This window comes from Eumetopias jubatus, unplaced genomic scaffold (assembly GCF_037043125.1).
Source record: "Eumetopias jubatus isolate StellerSeaLion01/CBP00866 unplaced genomic scaffold, mEumJub1_p1.0 scaffold_14, whole genome shotgun sequence".
Lineage (NCBI taxonomy): Eukaryota > Metazoa > Chordata > Mammalia > Carnivora > Otariidae > Eumetopias > Eumetopias jubatus.
The window spans coordinates 55,232,590-55,251,619 of NW_028274820.1; the positions used below are offsets into that span (position 1 = coordinate 55,232,590).

At 39.5% G+C, this 19,030-nt stretch overlaps 1 protein-coding gene across 1 annotated transcript in view; it reads left to right on the plus strand.

Annotated features, from left to right (window-relative positions):
- DNAH11 (dynein axonemal heavy chain 11) overlaps positions 1-19,030 on the plus strand; it is a 321,003-nt gene that overhangs the window by 34,285 nt on the left and 267,688 nt on the right. Inside the window, exon 9 of the mRNA XM_088018617.1 lies at positions 15,927-16,043. Within this exon, the coding sequence (XP_087874743.1) occupies positions 15,927-16,043 (117 nt within the window). The remainder of the gene's footprint in view (positions 1-15,926; positions 16,044-19,030) is intronic.

The window sequence follows — 19,030 nt, forward strand, 5'->3', positions numbered from 1 at the left end:
CGGTTGAGACCTGATTTGTGACCTAGGATGTGATCTATTCTGGAGAATGTTCCATGGGCACTAGAGAAGAATGTGTATTCTCTTGCTTTGGGATGGAATGTTCTGAATATATCCGTGAAGTCCATTTGGTCCAGTGTGTTATTTAAAGTCTTTATTTCCTTGTTGATCTTTTGCTTAGATGATCTGTGCATTTCAATGAGGGGGGTGTTAAAGTCCCCCACTATTATTATATTGTTGTCGATGTGTTTCTTTGCTTTTGTTATTAATTGGCTTATATCATTGGCTGCTCCCATGTTAAGGGCATAGATATTTACAATTGTCATATCTTCTTGTTGGATAGACCCTTTAAGTAGGATATAGTGTCCTTCCTCCCTCTCTTATTATAATCTTTGGTTTATAAAATCTAAGTTGTCTGATATAAGAATTGCCACCCCAGCTTTCTTTTGGTGTCCATTAGCATGGTAAATGGTTTTCCACCCCCTCACTCTCAATCTGGGGGTGTCTTTGGGTCTAAAATGAGTCTTCTATAGACAGCATATCGATCGGTCTTGTTTTTTTTATCCAGTCTGATACCCTGTGTGTTTTGATTGGGGCATTTAGCCCATTTACATTCAGGGTAACTATTGAAAGATATTAATTTAGTGCCATTGTATTGCCTGTAAGGTGGCTGTTACTGTATATTGTCTGTGTTCCTTTCTGGTCTCTGTTACTTTTAGGCTCTCTCTTTGCTTAGAGGACCCCTTTCAATATTTCTTGTAGAACTGGTTTCATGTTTGCAAATTCTTTTAGTTTTTGTTTGTCCTGGAAGCTTTTTATCTTTCCTTCTGTCTCCTTCAATGGCAGCCTAGCTGGATATAGTATTCTTGGCTGCATATTTTTCTCATTTAGTGCTTTGAATATATCATGCCAACCCTTTCTGGCCTGCCAGGTCTCTGTGGATAGGTCTGTTGCCAATCTAATGTTTCTACCATTGTAGGTTACAGATCTCTTCTCCTGAGCTGCTTTCAGGATTTTCTCTTTGTCTCTGAGATTCAGAATTTTATTATTAGATGTCAGGGTGTTGACCTATTTTTATTGATTTTTGAGGGGGGTTCTCTGCCTTCTGGGTTTTGATGCCTGTTTCCTTCCCCACATTAGGGAAGTTCTCTGCTATATTTGCTCCAATATACCTTCTGCCCCTCTCTTTCTTTCTTGTTTTTCTGGAATTCCAAATATTCTAATATTGTTTTCTCTTATGGTATCGCTTATCTCTCGAATTCTCCCCTCGTGATCCAGTAGTTGTTTGTCTCTCTTTGTCTCAGCTTCTTTATTTTCCATCATTTGGTCTTCTATATCGCTAATTCTCTCTTCTGCCTCATTTATCCTTGCAGTTAGAGACTCCATTTTTTATTGCACCTCATTAATAGCCGTTTTGATTTTGACTTGTTTAGATTTTAGTTCTTTTATTTTTCCAGAAAGGGTTTCTCTAATATCTTCCATGCTTTTTTCAAGCCCAGCTAGTATCTTTAAAATCATCATTCTGAACTCTAGTTCTGACATCATACTAATGTCTGTATTGATTAGGTCACTGGCAGTCGGTACTGCCTCTTGTTCTTTTTGTTGAGGTGATTTTTTCCATCTTGTCATTTTGTCCAGAGGAGACTAGATGAATGAGAGAACAAAATGCTAACAGTGTAAGAACAACCCCAGAAAAATATACACCAAACAAATCAGAAGGGACCTGAAACTGGGGGAAAAGAAAGGGAAAGAAAGAAAAAAGAAAAAAAAAAAAACGAAATGATAAAAACAAACAAACCAAAAGAAAACAGAATATGATCAAATATCAGGCTGGTGCATAGATCAGTGCCCCACACTAGATTTTGGGTGTATTTTGGTCTGTTAGAAGAAAGTGCCTCCCAACATTTTAAAGAAAGAAAAACATATATGTACAAAAATAAGGGTAAATATGATGAAGGTATGGAATATGACTGTAAAGATGAAAATTATAAAAGATTTTTTAAAAAAGGGATTGATAAGATGGTTGAAAAAGGGAAAAAGAAAAAAAAAAGTTAAATTAACTTTGAAAGACTAAGGAATCTTGGGAAAAAAGCCACTAATTCTATGTGCAGTGTTCCTCTAGCTCTGGAGTTCTGCCGTTTTCATTGATCGGTAAACTTGGTCTTGGCTGGTTGTTCTTGCTGATCTTCTCGGGGAGGGGCCTGTTGCCGTGGTTCCCAAATGTCTTTGCCGGAGGCGGAATTGCCCCGCCCTTGCTGGTCCTGGCTAAGTCATCTGCTCCATTTGCTCTGGGTAGCTTTTGTTCCCTGCAAGCTTTCTGTACAGCTTTGGAGGACGAGAGTGAAAATGGCATCCTCCCAATCTCTGCCCTGGTGGAGCCGAGAACTCGGGGCCCTGCTCCTCAGTGTGCCCCTAGAGAAAAGCAGTCACTCCTGTCTCCCCAGTCTCCGGCCGCACTCTGTGCTCACCCGGCCTGTGACGGAGCATTTCTGTCCCTGGCACACGACCCCATGTGGAGTCTCCAAACCCAGCAGATCCCTGCGGTGCGCTCCTGCGCCGCTCCTGCCAGGGGAGGAAGGGGAGTCTCCCTGGCTCTGCCGCTTGTTGGGTCCCTGCTGGAGGAGCAGTGGCCCGACTGTCACTGATCACAGTTTATGGCAACCCCGAGCTGAGAGCCTGCTCCTCGGCTCCGTCTCTGCAGCCGGCTTCCCCGCTGTGATACCTGGGAGCTCTGCCGCACTCAGGTACCCCCAGTTTTTCTGTGACCCCGAGGGTCCTGAGACCACACTGTCCCAGCAAGGGTTCCACCCCCCACTTAGCCACTGGAGCGATGTCCCTCAGCGGAGCCGACTTCTAAAAGTTAAAATTTTGTGCTCCGTGGCTCTATCACTTGCTGGTTGCGGCTGATGGCTCCCTCCCCCGCGGTCTGTCTTCCCAAATATCACCTCGGATTCACTTCTCTGCACGTCCTACCTTCCAGAAAGTGGTCGTTTTTCTGTTCAGAGAGTTGCTGCTATTCTTTTCTTCCATCTCCTGTTGAGTTCGTAGGTGTTCAGAATGGTTTGATACCTATTTAGCTGAATTCCTGGGACCAGACGAAGTTTAGGTCTCCTACTCCTCTGCCATCTTCTCCCCCTGAAATTCATTTATTGATGAATACTTGGGTTGTTTCTACCTTTTACTCTTGTGAATAATGGTGCTATGAACAATAGTATGTATGTATTTGTTTGAGTCATTTCTCTTCTTTGCGGTATATACCTGGTATTAGAAATGCTTGATTGTGGGGCTCCTGGGTGGCTCAGTTGGTTAAGTGTCCAACTCTTGATTTTGGTTCAGGTCATGATCTCAGGTCCTTGGATTGAGCCCCACATTGGGCTCACATGCTCTTTGGGAGTCAGCAGGAGATTCTTTCTTCCTCTCCTTCTGTCCCTACCCTCCGCCCCTATGCACTCACTCTCACTCACACTCTCTCTCTCAAATAAGTAAATCTTAAAAAAAAAAAAAAAGTTTGATCGTGTGGTAATTTTATACTTAAATTTTTTTCCTTAAAGATTTTGTTTATTTGACACAGAGTGAGCGCATAAGCAAGGGGAGTAGCAGAGGGAGAGGGAGAGGTACACTCCCCACTGAGTATGGAGCCCAGCATGGGGCTCTGTCCCATAGGATCGTTACCTGAGCCAGAGGCAGGCGCTTAACCAACTGAGCCATGCAAGTGCTCCGCTTTTTAACTTTTTGAGGAATTTCTAAACTTTTCCATAGTGGTTGAACAATTTTGCTTTGCCACCAGCAGTGGAGAAGGATTCCAAGGTTGCCATGTCCTCACCAACACTTACTAATTTTCTCTTTCTTTTTTCTTTTCTTTTCCTTTTCTTCCCCTTTCCCTTTCTTTCCCTTTCCCCTTTCTCTTTTCCCTTTTTCCCTTTCCCTTTTCCCTTTCCCCCTTCCCTTTTCCCTTCTCTCACCATGTCCTCACCAACACTTACTAATTTTCTTTCTTTTTTCTATTTTTCTTTCTCTCTCTCTCTCTTTCTTTCTCTTAGCCATCCTAATGGCTGTGAAGTTATAACTCATTGTGGTTTGATTTACATTTCCCTAATAACTAGTGATGTTGGCCTTTTTTTAAAGTAACTATTGGCCATTTTTTTTATTATTTAGTCATTTGACAGAGACACAGCAAGAGAAGGAACACAGGCAGGTGGAGTGGGAGAGGGAGAAGCAGGCTTCCTGCAGAGCAGGGAGCCTGATGTGGGGCTCGATCCCAGGACCCTGGGATCATGACCTGAGCTAAAGGCAGATGTTTAACCACTGAGCCACCCAGGCACCCCATTTTTATATCTGTGAAGAAATGTCTGTTCAAGTCTTGTGCCCGTTTTTGTTTTTTTTTTAATTGGATTCTTATAGTTTTTCCTATATTCTGGACATTAATTCCTCATTAGATAGAAGATTTGCAAATAGTTTCTCCCTTTCTTTGCATTATCTTTACACTTTCCTGATAGTGTTTTTTGATGCAAAATAGTTTTTAACTTTGAAGTCAGATTTAGCCGTTTTTTCTTTTGTTGTCTTTTCCTTTTGATGTCATATCCAAGAAATGATTGCCAAATCCAATGTTGTGAAGATTTTCTCCAGTATTTTCTTATAAGAATTTCATGCTTTAACTCTTATATTTAGGTCTTGATCTACTTTGAGTTAATTTTTGTATGTCTTGGGACATCTGGGTGGCTCATTCGATTAAGCCACTACCTTTGGCTCAAGTCATGATCTCAGGATCCTGGGATCGAGTCCCACATCAGGCTCCGTGCTTGCAGGAACCCTTTTTATCACTCTCTTCCCTGCTTGTGCTCTCTCTCTCTCAAACAAAATATTAAATTTTTGGATATCTTGGAAGAATCACTTTTATTGTTCATCAGTAATGTATGGAAATGCAACTGATGCTTGCATTTTGATTTTGTCTCCTGTGACTTCGATGAATATATTACCACTAATAGTTTTTTTGGAGGGGGGGCACAGAATCGTCAGGTTTTTCTGCATATAAAATCCTTCAGTCTGTCAAGAGATCATTTCATGTCTTAATTTCCACTTTGGATACTTTTAATTTCTTTCTTTTTGTTTTTGTTGCTTTTTTTTTACCTGATTGTTCTGGCTAGCACTTTTAACGTTATGTCGAATGAAAGTGGTAAAAGTGGGCATCCTGTCCTGTTCCTGACCTTAGGGGAAAAGATTTTAGCCTTTAAACACTGAAAATATTTCCTGTTCATTTTGATAGGTGGCCTTTATCATGTTGAGGAAGTTTTCTTCCATTCTTTACTTTGTTGAGTGATTGTGTCATAAAAGGGTGTTGAATTTTGTTATGTTTTTTTGCATCAATTGTGATGATTGAGGTTTTTTTCCCTTCAGTTTATTAATGTGATGAACTACATTGATTTTCGCTTGCCATCCTTGCATTCCAGGAATAAATCTACTTGGTCATGGTGTATAATTCCTTTAATATGATGGATTCTACTTGCTAGTTTTTGTTGAGTGTTTTTGCATCAATACTTAAGAGGAATACCAGTCTATAGTTTTCCCTTCTTGTAATATTTTTATTTGGCTTTGTTATCAGGGTGATGTTTCCCTCATAGAATGAGTTAGGAGTATTTTCTCTTCTACAATCTTTTGGAAGATTTTAAGAAGGATTGGTGTTAATTCTTCTTTAAATGTTTGGTAGTGTTCACCAGGAAAGCCATCCAGTTTTGGAATTTTCTTTGTTAGGTAAAGGTCCAGCGTAAAGGTCTTTGATGTCCTTGGTTAAATTTATTCTTAGGCAGTTTTAAATGGGATTGTTTTCTTAATTTTTCTCCTGCTGGTTTATTACTATAGAAATGCAACAGATTTCTGTATATTAACTTGGTATCCTGGAACTTCACTGAATTCATTTATTCTAATAGTTTTTTTGTTTGTTTTGTTTTTTTGATGGCATCCGAAGGGTTTTATATATATAGTACCATGTCATCTGCAAATAGTGACAGTTTTACTTCTTCCTTACCAATTTGGATGCCTTTTATTTATTTTTCTTACCTGATTGCTGTGGCGAGGACTTCCAGTAATATGTTGAATAAAAGTGGTGAGAGAGGACGTACTTGTTTTGTTCCTGATCTTAAAAGAAAAGCTTTCACCTTTTTACCTTTGAGAATGATATTATCCGCAGGTTTGTCATATAGTCTTTATTAAGGTGAGGTGTGTTCCTTCTAAAAGGGTGAGGTTATGTTCCCTCTAAAACTACTTTGTTGAGAGTTTTGTCATGAATGGATGTTGGAATTTGTTAGATGCTTTTTCTGTATATATTGAGATGATGATAATAGGATTTTTATCTTTCCTTTTGTTGATGTATCCTTGGTTATGGTGAATGAGTCGTGTTGTTGATTTTGGTTTGTTAATATTTTGTTGAGAATTTTTGCAATTATATTCATCAAGGATATTGGCCTGTTATTATTCTCTTTGTAATGTTTTTGGTATCAGTATGCTGACCTCATAGAAAGAACTGGGAAGCATTTCTTCCTCGTAGATTTTTTTTGGAATAGTTAGAAAAGGACAGTTATTAACTCTTCTTTAACTGTGTGGTGGAAAAAAAATAAGTGGTAGAATTCACCTGTGAAGCTACCTGGTCCTGGACTTTTGTTTGGGGGTTTTTTAGTTACTGATGCATTTTTGTTACTAGTAATTGGTCTGTTCAGATTTTGTATTTCTTTCACACCTAGTCTTAGAAGATAGCATGTTTCTAGGAATCTTTTGATTTCTTCCAGGTTGTCCACTTCATTGGTGTGTTGTTTTTCATAGTGGTCTCTTTTAATCCTTTGTATCTCTGTGACATTGGTTATTTTTCCTCTTTTACTTCTGATTATGTTTGAGTTTTCTTCTTTCCTTGATGAGCCTGGCTAAAGATTTATCATTTTTGTTCATTGTTTCACAGAACCAGCTCATAGATTCATTGATCTGATCTTATTTTCATTTTTTTAGTTTTTATTTCTTCTCTGATCTTGATTTCCTGCTACGAACTTTGGGTTTTCTTTTTTTCCTAGTTCCTTTAGGTGTGAGGGTAGATTGTTTGAGATTTCTCTGGTTTTTCTTGAGGTAAGCCTGTATTACTATAAATTTCCCTCTTAGAACTGCTTTTGCATTGTCTCAAAGATCTTGAACCATTGTGTTTCCATTTTATTTGTCTTCAGGTATTTTTTTATTTCCTCTTTTTCTTTATTGACCCATTGGTTGTTGAGTAGCATGTGTTAGTCTCCATGTGTTTGTATTTTGCAGTTTTTCTTGTACTTTCTAGTTTAATACTGTTGTGGTCAGTAAAGATGCTTGATAGGATTTCCATCCTCTTAAATTTATCAAGACTAGTTTTGTGGCCTAATATATATAATCTACCCTGGAGAATGTTCTGTGTGCACTTGAAAAGGATGTGTATTTGGCTATATTTAGATGGAATGTTCTGTACGTATCTGTTAGGTCCATCTGGCCAAATGTGTTGTTCAAAGCCACTGTTGTTTGGTGTGTGTGTGTGTGTGTGTGTGTGTGTGTGTGTGTGTGTGTTTTTACTGATTTTTTGTCTGGATGCTCTATCCAATGATGTAAGCAGGGTGTTAAAATCTAATGTATTACTGTCAGTTTCTCCATTTATGTCAATATTTGCTTTATATATTTCTGTTTATATATTAAACATTTAGGTGCATAGATATTTACAATTGTTGTATGCTCTTGCTGGATTGATTCCTTTATCATTATGTAATGCCTTTGTCTCTTGTTAACAGTCATTGCTGTAAATGCTGTTTTGTCTGCTATAAGTATTGCCATCCAGCTTTTTTTTTTTCCCCACTCCCATTTGCACTGAATGTCTTTTCCAGCCCTTCACTTGCAGTTTGTATGTGTCTTTAGATCTGAAGTGAGTCTCTTGTAAGCAGCATATAGATGAATCCCCTTTTATTTTCCATTCAGTATCCTATGTCTTTTGATGGGAGTATTTGGACCATTTACATTTAGAGCAGCTACTGATAGGTATGCATTTAGTGCCATTTTAGTTGTTCTTTGGTGGTTTTTATAGTTCTTGTTTATTCTTTTGCTCTTTTCCCTAGTTACTTGATGGCTTTGTTTAATGTTATGCTTGGGTTCCTTTCTGTAAGTTCTTTGTGTATCATACTTATTTGGTCTGTGGTTACCATGAAGTTCATATTTAATGTCTTGTGTTTATAGCAGCCTTTATTAAGTTGATGGTCAGTTAAGTTCAAACACATTCTGAAAACACTACATTTTATTTCCTACTGTGTGTTTTATGTATATAAAGCTACAGATGTTCTATTTTTCATCTTTTTATTCTATGTATCCCTTAACTAATTTTTGTAGGTATGATTGATTTTGCTTTTAATCTTCATGCTAGCTTTATAAGTGATTGATCTACTTTTACTTCTGTTGCTTTTACTGGTGAAATTTTTTCTTTTCATAATTTTCTTCTATTTATGGCTTTGCCTTTTCTGATTAAAGAAGTCCTGTTAACATTTCATATAAGGCTGGTTTAGTGGTGATGAACTGCTTTTGTTTCTCTGGGAAGCTTTCTCCTTCAGTGTTGAGTGATAACCTTGCTGGGTTGAATATTCTTGGTTGTAGGTTTTTGCCTTTCACCTTGAATGTATCTTGCCACTTTGTTCTGGTACAAAGTCTCTGCTGAAAAATTAGCTGATAGCCTTATAAGGTTTCCCTTGTACATAGTAATTTGTTTTCTCCTGCTGCTCTTAAGATTCCTTTTTCTTTAATTTGTGACATTTTAATTGTTGTGTCTTGGTGTGGATCTCCTTGGGTTCATCTTGTTTGGGGTTGTGTTTCCTGGATGTCTGTTTCCTTCCCCAGTTTAGGGAAATTTTTAACTATTACTTCTTCAGATAAGCGTTCTGCCCCTATCTCTCTCTGTCCTTCTGGTACTCCTATAATGTAAATGTTGGTATGCCTGATTTTGTCTCAGAGGTACCTTAATATATGCTCATTTTTTTTCTTTTTGCTCTTCAGTTTGAGTACTTTCCAGTACACTGTCTTTCAGATCATTGATCCATTCTTCTGCATCCTCTAATCTGCTGTTGATTCCTTCTACTGTATTTTTCCTTTATAATATTCTTTAGCTCTGATTGGTTCTTTTTCTTATATTTTCTATTTCTTTGTTGTAGTTGTCACTGAGTTCATCCACTCTTCTCAAATTCAGTGAGAAACTTTATGACCATTATTTTGAACTCTTTATGTAATTGATCATATATCTCCATTTCACTTAGGTATTTTTTTGAGGTTTTATTTTTTTTACTTTGTTTGGAACATATTCCTCTGTCTCCTCATTTTGTCTCAATCTCTTTGTTTCTATGTATTAGTAAGGTCAGCTATGTCTCCTGGTCTTGAAGGTAATGGTGCTATTTAGAAGGCATCCTGTGGGGCCCAGTAGTACAGTGCCCCCTCATCACCAGCACCAGGTGGTCCAGGGGTGTCCCCTCTGTGGGCTGTATGCCCCCTCCTGTTGTGACTGGGCTGCACCTGCTGGAGTTGTGCTGGTGATTGCTGCTGGCCCCCAGCCTAACTGTCTGCATTTACTGGCCCTGAGTACAGCCTGGACCTTGGTGGACATGGCTGGCCCCAGCTGTGGCTGGCTGAGAGGCCTGGCTATACCTGCTGCAGGCTTGCCTGGTGGGTAGGATTAGCTTCTGGCACAGCTGGCTGAGAGGCCAGGGTGTAGCTGCTGTGGGTGTAGCTCCCTCTCTGCACCCCCTTCCAGGAGCCTCTTGTGGGGGTGCCAGTCCTGGCTAGGACTGCCTGCCAGGTGTGTCAGGGGTAGGAGCTGCTTTGGAGCGATGCATGCCTGGGCAGGTGGGTCTGCAGGGGAATGCTTGGGTGAGGTGAACAATGCTAGCATTGCAGATGGCGAGTGTCAGAATGGGCTCTAGCAAGCAGCCAGCCAGCTGGGCGGAAGGAGGGCAAGAAAAATGGCACCCACTAGCACTTACATTCTTTGAGAAAGCCCTTATAGATCCCTGCCCCTTTACATGTCCTAAAACTAGTCAGTAAATCTTCACTTATAACCCAAGTACTTTACAAACTTCTCTGTGCTGGGCCTTGGACAGAGTGGTACAGCATTCTGGCCCTTTAGGAGAAGTCTCAGTTTCCTATAACACCCTGGCTTTCCTGGAGTTAAGCCCTGTTCAGAGCCTTGTGTTATGGGGGCTCGTCTTTAGGTAGAGGTTCCCAAGGCCTGGGGTGCTTAATGTGTGGCTTGATCTCTTTCTTCCTCAGGGAGGACCTTCACACTTGGGATATCCTTTCCACTTGTAGGTCCCTGCACCAGGGGTTCGGTTCACAAACTCTATCTCTGCTAGCTTCTTACCTTCTCGGTGTGGCTCCTTTTTTGTCTTTAGCTATGGATGATCTGTTCTGTTATTCTTCAGGCCATTTTCAGAAGGACTTGCCTTATATGTATCTGTTGCCTCAGTGTGTCATGGGTAGAGGTGAGCTCAGGATCCTTCTACTCTGCCATCTTCCTAGAACTCTTGTGTCAACATAGTTTTCATTTCCTTTTTGATTTCTTCCTTGACTCATTGGTTGTGGGAGCTAAGATTTTATATTTTACTTGAACTGGTGAAAGATGATAACATTAGACAGTGATAACTAATGTACATATAATGTAAAAATGTATATATGTATCTAGATACGTAACATCTAGAGAAATACAAAGAGATACATTTAAAACACTATGGATACATCAAATGTAATTCTAAAAAAAATTCCTAGAGAGCTACAGAAAAAAGCTAGAAATGGAGAAAACCAACTGAAAAGAAAAAAAGAAAGTGGCAGAATTAAACCTTAATGTAGCAATAATTACCTTAAATGTAAATGGTCAAAATACAAAAAGAGCTTGCCCGAGTGGATTAAAAAAATAAGACCCTACTGTATGCTTTCTTTCAGAAACTCTAAATCTAACCATATATGTAGATTAAAACTAAAAGGACAGAAGAAGGCATATCATGGAAATGTGAATCAAAAGAAAGCAGTGATGGCTATATAAATATCAGATAAAGTAGATTTCATAGCAAAAAATAAAATTACTGGACCGGGACATTATATAATGATAAAAGGGTCAATCCACCTAAGAGATCTAGCAATCCTAAATGTGTATGCACCAAAGAAGATAGTAATAAAACATGTGATTCAAAAACTGATGGAACCAAAAAGAAAAATAGACAAATTCACAGTTCAAGTTGGAGACCTCATTGCTCCCTCCTGAGAAATTGAAAGAACAAGCAGATAGGAAATTAGCAAGGATATGGAAGGATTCAATACCATCAACCAGGAGGATCTAGTCAACACTTATAGAACACTCCATGCAACAACACCAGAACTCACATTCTTTTCAAATGCTCATGAAACGTAGACCATGATATACCATATCCTGGGCCATAGACAACCTTAACAAATACAAGAGATGTGAAATGGTACAGAGTATGTTCTTTTTTGAAAGTGGAATCAAAAAGAAATCAATAATGGAAACATAATAGGAAAATTTCAGCACTCCGAAACTGGAAAGCACATCTTTAAATATCCCATGGGTCAAAGAAGTAGTCTCAAGGGAAAAAAAAAAATAGAGAACTTAATGAAAATGAAAATAAAACATACCAAAATCTGTGGGAACAGCCAAAGCAGTTCTCAGAGGGAAATTGATAGCCCTGAAAATGCATGCATTAAAAAAAGCAAAGTGTCAAATTGGTAATCTAGGTTTCCACTTTAAGAATCTAAAGAAAAGAAGAGCAAAAAAGGTACAAAGCAACCAGAAAGAAATAATAAAGAGCAAAGTCTATGAAATTTAAAAAATGGAGAAAAATCACTGAAACTAAGTTAATTCTTGAAAGATAAAGAAAAAAGTGAGAAGGCACGTTACCATTATCAGGAATAAAATGGGCTACCACTACATCCTCTGCAGACATTAAAAGAATAATAGGCAATATCAAAACAAGAAGCAACCTCTACACGCATAAATTTGGCACCTAGAAGAACTGGACCAATTCCTCAAAAACCAGAACTATTAACAAATCATCCAATAAGAAATAACTTTTCGAACTGATGCATAATACTGTATTAGTTTTAGTTGTGCAGCATAGTGAGTTGACATAGGCATAGATGGAGAAATGATTATCACAATTTTAGGTAACATCCACCCCCACACATAGTTGACATTTTTTTCTTGTAATGAATGAAACAGAAAATTTGAATAATACTATAACTATTAAGGAAATTGGATTTGTGATTTTAAAAACACTCTCCAAAAGGAAATGTCCAGGCCCAGACTATTTCACTGGAGAATTTCTCCAAATATTTAAGAATTAACATCAGTTCTACACAGTGTCTTCCAGAAATACAAGAGGAGGGAACACTTGCTAATTTGTCCTATGATGCTAGTAGTTACTACCCCAATACTCAGACCAGAGAAGATAATGCAAAAAAAAAAAAAAATACTATTTTTCCTCATAAAGGCAGACATAAGAATTCTTAAAGTATTAGTAAACAGAATTCAGCAGTACAGAGAAAGGGCACACCCCATGTGCAAGTGAGGTTTTTTCTAGGGATGCAAGGCTGGTTTAGTATTTGAAAATGCGCATATTAACAGGCTGAAGAAGAAAAACATTATTGTGTTAACTGATGCATGAAAAACATTTTACCAAATTCAATGTCCATTTCTGATAAGAACTCTCAGAAATAGAAAGAGGGTAAGTGCCTCAATTTGCATGAAGAACATCACCCGAAAGCTACATAATGGTAAACCCATAGCGTATCTTCAGCTGCCCACTCCATGTCTGTGCTTAAATATTTGATAGACGTCTCAAAATGAACTTGCAAAACTGAACCTCTACCTGTACTCAAACCTGCTCTTCCCGGTCTTCTCCACCTACTGGGCTACATGGTGCATAACCTTGGAGTCATTCATGACCTTGTTCTTTTTCTCATGATAAACATCAGGTTCTGTCAGATAAACCCTGAAAATATATCCAGATCTCCTCTCTGACCCGAATTACTGCATTTGCCCTGAAACTGCTTCCTCAGCCCCTTTCAGGCTCCCTCAGGGTCTGTGTTTCCCCCAGCAGCATGAATGCCTTTTTGGAGCTAAGTCAAACCAGTGCATGTCTCTGGCTAAAACTCTTTCCCACGTCACTAATGAGGACAATTTTGCAGTTGTCAGGATGAAGGAAAAAAAAAGTCTATAGTGACCCTTGAGTAATACTGGCATATCGTTTATGCTTTAATAAGTATTTGTTGAGAAACAGCTATGTGCTATAAGAACCCCATTAAATACTGGTACTGTAACTCTGAAAACTAAACCTATTCATTATACTCCCGGAGCTTTGAATCCAGGGACTAATACAGGTAGGCAGTTACCCGCGGTGCTCAGTGCTAGGATATCTAACGTACAGAGAGCTCTGAGAGCATTTGTGAAGGGCCCCTTGCCAAAGGAGGTGGAAGGAAATTGAGAAGGTAACTGAAAGATAAATAGAACTGAAAAATAAGTAGAAATTAAGCAGGTGAAGACTAGGTAAAAAGAAAGGGATTAGTGGGAAATTGTATCCTGCAGAGAGAGGATGTGACAAGGCAGGTGTGACAGGATCCTATTGTGTAAAGGGAGAGAAGTTCCTGGAATAGTTCAGAGTAATACATGCGGTCCAGATCACATGGGGTTTTGTAGAGTATGGTAAGACTTTGAGACGTTATCTTAAAAAATAAGGCTTATGAATTGGAGGATTAAAAATTAGAGTGACAGGGGCGCCTGGGTGGCTCGGTTGGTTAAGTGTCTGCCTTTAGCTCAGGTCATGATCTGGGGGGGTCCTGGGATCGAGCCCTGAGTCAAGTCAGGCTCACTGCTTAGCAGGGAGCCTGCTTCTCCCGTCCCCTGATTGTGCTCTATCTCTCGCTATCTCTCTCTCAAATAAAATCTTTAAAAAAAAAATTAGAGGGACCAGACCTCTATTTTAGAAAGCTTATTCCAATAGCACTTTGAGGAATTATTCAGAGAGACAGTAATAGAGGCCGAGAAAGTAGTTGGAAAGTGATTAGCAGAAATCCAGGTGAGTGGTGATGGTGATTTAGACCAGAGTGACACCTGGAGAGAGGAAGCATAGTGGACGTGCTCAAGAGGTGGTTAGGAGAGCAAAGGAGATGGCCAAAATTTGTTTGGGTGTCTTTTAAAAGAGCTGCTTTATAGAGTAGATGGTGAATTGAGATTTGTGCAAGATGAGTTTGAATTATCTGTGGGACTTGATGGGGAGCGGTGCCTTTGGCCATTCTGAATTTGGCTTGAATGAGTAAAACAGAGTTTGGGAGAGAGGGAGAGATAGTTGGGATAGAAATTTGCATTTTCCCCTCGCTGAGATGTTAAGTACTAATTGTTTAAATAATATTTGAGCATCTTAAGTTGGAAGTTTCTTGTTGCCATACTGAGAGGAGGGATAAGTTAGGCTTGTTACGACTTGTTGGGAGGTTGTGTTTACTTTTAAAAAATGATGCTTGGATGAAGAGACTGTCTCATTCAGACCTGGAGACTTCCTCTTGATGCTAAATATAACATTGTGTATGACACACAGTGCCCTAGGACGTTGCCATTACTCTCTCTACTCAGGGCATGTTAGAGTCCACACAAGGGGGCAGTCCTTCATAGAAACATAGAAACATTATGGTTGCCAGGTTTTAAATTCTGGTTCTACCACTTAGCTATGGTGTGACTGTGGGCAGATGATTTTTCTCCGAGTTTGTTTTGTCATCTCTAAAATGGAAACAGTATTACCTACATCATGTGTTGTGCAAATTGAGTTAAAAATGTACAGCATTTAGAACAGAAAACTGAATGTTAGCTGTCATTACGGCCGTTATTAATAGAGATCAGGCTTAATTTACAGAGGTAATAGAGGACTTCATTACATTAAATGTGTGGCAGTTTGGAAAGCCCAAAGTGCGCGTGAATTTCTGGGACATCTTCACCGTGAATTGCCCTGCCCTGCAGATGATAGTTACTGTCTGATGGTTTCGTTCTTTTTTTTTTTTTTTTAAAGATTTATTTATTTATTTATTTGAGAGAGAGAGAGAATGAGAAATAGCACGAGAGGGAAGAGGGTCAGAAGGAGAAGCAGACTCCCTGCCGAGCAGGGAGCCCGATGCGGGACTCGATCCCGGGACTCCAGGATCATGACCCGAGCCGAAGGCAGTCGTTTAACCAACTGAGCCACCCAGGCGCCCCTGGTTTCGTTCTTTCTGATTATGAGAGTGGATGGTTAGTGTTAAGAGGAAACTGGGGGTTGTTAACTGCATATTAACACACTGGGCAAATGGAAGAGCATTGAGTTTCATCTGTATCACTAACGGTGCTTTCTTACAGACCTGTGATTTTACTCCTCACCTGAAGAACTAGTGTTGCTTGCTAGGCTTTCTGCTCCATGAAAAACAAAACAGACAACTTTCCTATTGAAACTTACAGTGAAGTTGTGATGAGAATGGGTTCTTTTTGATTTTTGGAAAAGCTTTGCTTAATCATTGATAATCAGAATGGATTGGGAGAGGGCTGGCACACTGGTGGGTCGGAGTGCTGACGTTGGGGTCTGAGGCAGTGAGAAGGACAGGGGAAACACGGGCTGGCAGTGCTAAAGGCTCCGTTTCCTCTAAGACTGCCATTTTGAACAGTTAGTCAGATGCAGCTCTTTGTTGATAGTCCCTGGAATCCTGCTATGAAACATGCATTGGGAGAGATGGGGCAGGGGAGGGGAAGGGAGGGAAGAGGCGGGGGAAGGGTGAGACAGGGAGGGAGGGGGAGGGAAGGAGGCATGTCACGCCCATGTGGTGGCTATTTTCCGCTGTGGGAAACTTTCCTGTAAACTATTTTACTTTGAATCTTACAGGAATTTGAAAGTGATTATGTTGTGTTTAAGTCCAAAACTTTGGATTTTGACAGAAGGCTTGGGACGATTCTTTGCGAAGGTTTCTTTAACAGCAACGGTTTAGAAGCTGCATTTAAGGTTAGTTCTGAAGAAGCTATCATTAAAAAAATACTAATGAATAATTTCGACTGTTAGATGAAAGGAGTGAATATGTTCCTTTCTGACCCAGGTAAACAACTAGTCACATCCTGTTTATATTCACCTCACTGAATTAAATTTTACATAAGGCACTAATGCATGATGTTTACTTGGAACAAGGTCAGTTTTAGGACTTTGCAGTATTGATCTTTTCTCAAATTCAGCGTTTTAGCTCTCGTTACCTTTAGAGCTAGTTTGGCATAGCTAACGAAATCCTGATTCCAAATTAAGCCACCATGAAAAGTGAAAAATACCTGTTCATGGAAGATTTTCTCTGTACCATTGTTTACATATGTTGGGTTCACCTGCCCACTTCATTACTCTGACTGAAACAAATAGCAGTTGTTTTATAATACATTCCATCAGGCATAAGACACTGTTGGTGATCAGGCACGCCATTATTTTGTATATAAATAAAATGCCCAAAAAATTATTCCATCGATTATATAACATAGTCCACTTTCAGATGTTAAGACATGAAGAAATGTTGGACAGAGAATTAAAGAAATGCAGTGGTATTTATGTATTCCGAGTTGCATTAATAAAAAAAATGCATCTTCTTAGACCTCCCAAATGGACAACTTAGGATGTGGGGAAGAGGGACACCATGCAAAACTTTCTTGTCAAAGAAAAGAACTGCAAGTGAGGTATAAAACCAGATGACATCCCAAAAGAGGAGTGGAGCCTTCTGTTTCCAAAGAAATACACTGGGGATCATGGGTATAATTCATTGAAAATGGCTGTGCAAAACAATAGAACGGACCCAGACTTTGTATGGGATACTGTTTGATTTTGACCTTCAAATTCACATGATGGGTCAGGTGGTGGTGGACGTGCAAGTATCTTCTGGCCCCTGTCAAGCATTTTAACACGAAGAATTCACAAGGATTGGGGCCTGGGTGGTTCAGTCGGTGACTCGTCTGATTCTTGATCTCAGCTCAGGTCTCGATCTCAGGGTTGTGAGTTCAAGCCCCATGTTTGGTTCCACATTGGTCATGGAGCCTACAAAAAAAATTCGTAAGGATCAAATAGTTCTTTGTTTTGTAAGAGCTGGTAGATGAAACTGAGTTGCTGTTGGCCAAAATATGTATCTTATTAGGGTAAAATTAAGCTGCCTGTGATTCCATCTCTCAGAAATTTTTCTTTGGATACGTATATGTATATGTATCCGTTTGACAAGAGTGACATCAGAGGCTGACCCTCTTCGGTAACCTTTTTCACTTAGGAATGGATCATAAACATTTTCTTGGTTTTATAGCAGAATTCACTATTTTGTAATGGCTCCATAGTGTATCATACTCTCTGTTGCTGGAGCTACTTTGCTTTCATGCTTTTATAAATAACAGGACGAAAGAATGTAGATTGTTCCCTTTACAGAGGCTCCTACTTTTTCTAATTCAAGTCTCTCTCCTTCCCGTAGCACAGCTGTTGATAGGGATTCTGTTCTAGTACATGCCACTTACTTTTTCTAAACTACTTTATCTTTTTGTCATGTTTTTTGTCTTTAACTTTGCACCTATTTGTATCTTGTCTATGGAAACATATAGCATGAGCCCCTGCCCAGTAGCTCTGCAGGGGTGGGACATCATGTCACAGTTTGTATTTAAATCCCCGTCTTCAGTGTCTTATAAAGCAGATGTCCAATAACTGCTTGAGGTTGGGGGGATGGACTGGTAGTCAAAGTACTGCAGTGACTCACAGATGAGGTTTAAACTGCGGGAAAAGTCGTGGTGGAAGAAAGACAATTGCAGAATGGCATCTTGAGGAAAAAATGATGTCTACCATAGGTACTGGATGATGAACTCTGACCATGTGCCATTGGGTGCCAGGGAATAAATATATGCAGACGGTTCTCTGGAGACCATGACTCATGCCTGCTCTTGGCAAAGACATGACCAGGAAGGGCACTGGGACCAGACGCTATTCTACTTGAATAGGAAACTGTAGTTCAAAGCCTACAGTGTTGGCACTCCATAAAAAACAAAACGAAGCAAAACACTAGTGGATGTTCCTCTAAAATTTACAGCATGTCTACATGAAGGTAGACTGAAATGTCTAAGATGAAGTATCCAGAAAAGTCTTCGGGCAGTAAAATTGAAAGCTATAAAATTGTGAAGTGTAAAATTGTTCAGGTGGCAACATTTGAAACCTCTTGGAAAGAGGCAAACCCAGGAAAACTATAAATAGGTACTACTTGAATAGTGGCAAGGGCATTATGAAAAGCCATGTTATGGAGTGCAACTGAGGAGAAGAAAAGGTAGACCGTGTAGATCTCAAATGGGACTGTCAGGGAAAGAAGCATGTGGTAGGAGTCCATTTTTAATCTTTGGGGGTTGATAGGAAGGAAAATGTCTATACTCTTCACAAAATAGCTCTCAGTTTCGTGAGGACATGGAAGCAGGAGGTCCACCTGACCCTTGTTCTCTTCCCATAGGGTAGTTTTTCTTTATCTGTGATGCTGAAAAATTATGACAATGTGTACTACCTAAAAGGTTAAGGTTTCCTTACTACTATTTTCTGGCCTTACAGCCTCCCAAAAGAATATTTTTTCTCTGTCTTTTTCCCTTTTGTATTTGGAGTCACGTCCCACTAAGCATATCAGGTAGGCAAGATGAGATGCAGTTGGAGAGCTCCTGGTATTTCAGTTGTGGTCATATGTTAAGTGTTTGAAAAGAATGAACAAATTGGCGAAGTACATTTCCCTGGTGTTGGTGGATTGCACTTCTTTGTTAAATCTGTGAGTCAGTGTTTGCTTTTGATTGTTAACATGAAGCCCAAAGTCAACAAAAGAGTGGTTGAAAGAAGAAAGTTAATAAGCATTTTGCTAGGGAGCAGCTAACCAAGCGGTTTTAAAATATTTAGCAGTTTCTCTACTCTTATAATTGATACTACCCGGGGTGGGGGAGGGGAAGCCAAATGTGTCTAAA